Below are 3,396 nucleotides of genomic sequence, written 5' to 3' on the forward strand. Positions count from 1 at the left end.
GTTGTACAGGCACCAAAAGGCATAGCCATCATTTGGCACAGGAGCTTTACAGATATAAATAACAACGGCAGCTCTAGGACAAAGTATGCAGGAGGAGAAGCATGGCAAAGTTGAGATGATTTGGATGGGAAACGAATCACATCTGATTCTGATCTGATAAAATCTTCTGAATGAGTTCTGATTTATAAACAGGTAAACAAGCATAAAGTCTGCAGAAGTAGCTAGATTATAAGAAACAAAACAACAAAATAAAACTAGAAGGTAAAATCATCAAAACAAAACAAAAACATAATAAAAGCTATTTTAAAAACAATTAATTCAGATTTCTGGCTATAAAGTGTCACATGGGACCAAAAATAATCTCAGTAATAATCCTAACTCTCGATCTGAGCTCAGAATAATAACAGCAGATTAAATGTTTGCTCTGCAATCTGAGCACTTCCTCTCAGGGATTAAGAGCCGACCTGTCTTGGAGGATCGGTTGTTTTCTTCCTGTTGAAGCACTCGGTGGCAGTCCTCCTCAGCCTTCATGTGCTGCAGCACCACAGCACAGTCCGGGTGCATGGCCTCCGTCTGAAAAACATCACAGCACCAAAACTGAAACACACCAYCCGCAACGTTCCACAATCTGCTCCTCCTCGGTGGTCTGTAAACTCAGATTACCCACAGAAAACACCAACTCCTGACAGATGTTTTAATAACTTCGGCTGATAAAAGCTGTCTGAGTTTCATTTTTGAAACCAAATGGAAACGGTTCATTATTTCAATGGCTCATTCCAGCAGAAGGCAAGTCCTGTGGGGGCCCGCATCAGTGGACCCCCCCTCCCCCCAATTTAGGTTTGAGTCTGAAAAAAAATCACTTGACTTTATTAAACTGTGTGATTATTGAGACASGAGCTGACAGAATCAGCTAAAGCTCAAAGCTCCCTGACAGGAACAAGACAAACACTCAGCTACATCCTGACCACAGCTAACGTAGGTCAGCGGGGGGCACTTCTGTGGTCTGGCTCTGGAAAAACCCTTTAAGTTTAATACTGACACAAAGAGGCTCGCAGCTAAACTTCAGCTGATTTAATAATAAAGAAACAGGCTGAAGGAGCAGGAAACACCTGTCTTTTTCAGAAGAACAAACATGAACGTCTTGTTGGACACAACTACAGACGAGTTTTTACACCTGGAGAAAGACAACGAGGATCAGCTGAGAGTGGGAGGAGCAGCAGCCGAAAAACACCGAACTAGATCCTGACATCAAACAGGATTACATCACAGGGTGACGCAGAGCTGCGGCTGAAAACAAGTGATTTCATCAAAATATGATGAAAAACCTTTGAAGGAAATGTTTGAAATGTAATAAAGAAAGTTTCAAAGCACCTTTCTGAGCAGCAACCAGTGGCGTCACTAGGCCTGTTTTAAAGGTTTTAAAGCCCCCCTGAACTATTTTGGTGTAAAAAAATTTCATTTTTTTTTACAAAAATTCAATATGATGTGGTCAGAATAAATAACCATTTAATATGTCATAAATATGTTTATATAAAACACACAATGCAAATATATAATATACAAAAATGCTGTGTGTCTCCCGGGGGCTAAGCCCCCCTTGTCCTTAAAACCTAGTGACACCCCTGGCAGCAGCYACAATAAATGGTTTTCAGGAGAAAAGCCTTAAATTTTAGCCACTGTTTCTGCACTTTAAAGAAGCTACTTCTAATAACAGCTGAGAAATCTTAACATCCTGCTGAAGTTAGAGGTTACCTCTTTCAAACGATGTCAGGAAATCCTCATCAGAAAACAACYAAAACTCAAATAAATGCAGTGAGATGCTTAATGCTGAAAGATTTGTGCTGAGTAGCTAAAAGAAAAAGGCTGGAACTAGCCTAAAACTAGTACTAKAAAGTAGCTGAAATTAGTCCAAAGGAGTAGAAAGAGCACATGTTGTTGAATGAAACAGTAAGAAGCTGAAAAAGGCACAAAAATCAAAAAAACTAAAACGCTCAAATTAGCTAAAAAACAGAAAATAGTTGAAATGAGTAAAAAGCTGAAAAACATCTAAAAGAAGCACAAAAAGGTAAATTTTGTTGGAAAAGTTCAAATTACCTAAAAAGTAGCTAAAAACACAGCAAACAGCTGAAATTAGTAAAAAAAAAAACAGCTGAAGGAAAAATAAAAAGCTTAAAATGGCAAAAAAAATTAAGAGGCAGAAAAAGTTCAGAATAACTGAAAAAACTGGAATTAACTAAAAAGTAGATAAAACACAAAACCAGCTGAAATTAGCAAAAAACAGCTGAAAAAAGGATTCAAGGCTGAAAAATCTGAAAAAAGCACAGAAAGAAATTTTGTTGCAAAAGCTCAAATTAGCTAAAAGGTAGCTAAAGACACAGCAAACTGCTGAAATTAGTAAAAAGTAGCTGAAAGAAGCATAAAAAACTGAAAATATCAAAAGCAAATGAAAAGAAGCAAAAAAAGTTCAGAATAACTGAAAAAACTCAAATCAGCTAAAAGGCAACTGAAAACACAGAAAATAGCTGAAAATAGCAAAAAGCAGCTGAAAGAAGCATAAAAAACTGAAAATGATATAAAAGAAGCACAGAAAGATAATGTTTCTTGGAAAATCTCAAATTAGCTAAAAGGTAGCTAAAGACACAGCAAACTGCTGAAATTAGTAAAAAGTAGCTGAAAGAAGCATAAAAAACTGAAAAGAGGAGAAAAAAGTTGAAATATGCAAAAAAGTTCAAATTAGCAGAAGATTAGCAGAAAAGATCAGACTGATAAATAAAAGCTAAAATGAGCCAAATAGAAGCCGAAATGAGCACAAAGGAGTTTTACAAAGCTCCATTCATTTTCAATGAGAAAGAAAATATCAGATAAAGCTAAATATCTCAGAACATATATCTTTCTGAAGCACCAAGTTGTAGCTGTAATGTGCTGAAACAGCTGAACATTTTATGTACGAATCGTAGAAACAGCACAATTACAGAACGAAAAAAAAAAGTACTGAATCTTATTATGATGCTTCTGCAGAGCTTCAAGAGACGGATGAAGTTAGAGTCTGAAATCAAGATGATCCAAACAATCACAGCTTCAAAATGATGAGTCAGGTTTCAGCTGAGTCCGCTCACTGTGGCCACGCCTGAAGAGGAGAGGAGCCGAAAGAAAACGCCTGGAGAGGAGCCGAAAGAAAACGCCTGAAGAGGAGAGGAGCTGAAAGAAAACCATAAATGAACCTGAGTCTCCTTCAGCTACATTTGATTTGTGGTTTTGGGTTTGAGGAGGAACTTGAAGCCTCCCTGCTGGATGGGGCAGCAGCTGAGATTCAGATTCTGTTTGATGTTTTCTGGCATTTTCCCTCCTGTTTTCAGGCCTCAGCTGGTGACCTAAAGCCGACCATATGTGTGGCCG

General features: G+C 37.8%; 1 protein-coding gene across 1 annotated transcript in view; it reads right to left on the bottom strand.

The window, feature by feature from the left end:
* ghrhrb (growth hormone releasing hormone receptor b) overlaps positions 1-573 on the bottom strand; it is a gene marked incomplete at its 5' end in the record, with an annotated part of 24,208 nt that extends 23,635 nt beyond the window's left edge. Inside the window, 1 exon segment of the mRNA XM_014017919.1 lies at positions 465-573. Within this exon segment, the coding sequence (XP_013873373.1) occupies positions 465-573 (109 nt within the window).
* Positions 574-3,396: the final 2,823 nt, after the last annotated feature.

Source organism: Austrofundulus limnaeus, unplaced genomic scaffold (genome assembly GCF_001266775.1).
Source record: "Austrofundulus limnaeus strain Quisiro unplaced genomic scaffold, Austrofundulus_limnaeus-1.0 Scaffold179, whole genome shotgun sequence".
NCBI lineage: Eukaryota > Metazoa > Chordata > Actinopteri > Cyprinodontiformes > Rivulidae > Austrofundulus > Austrofundulus limnaeus.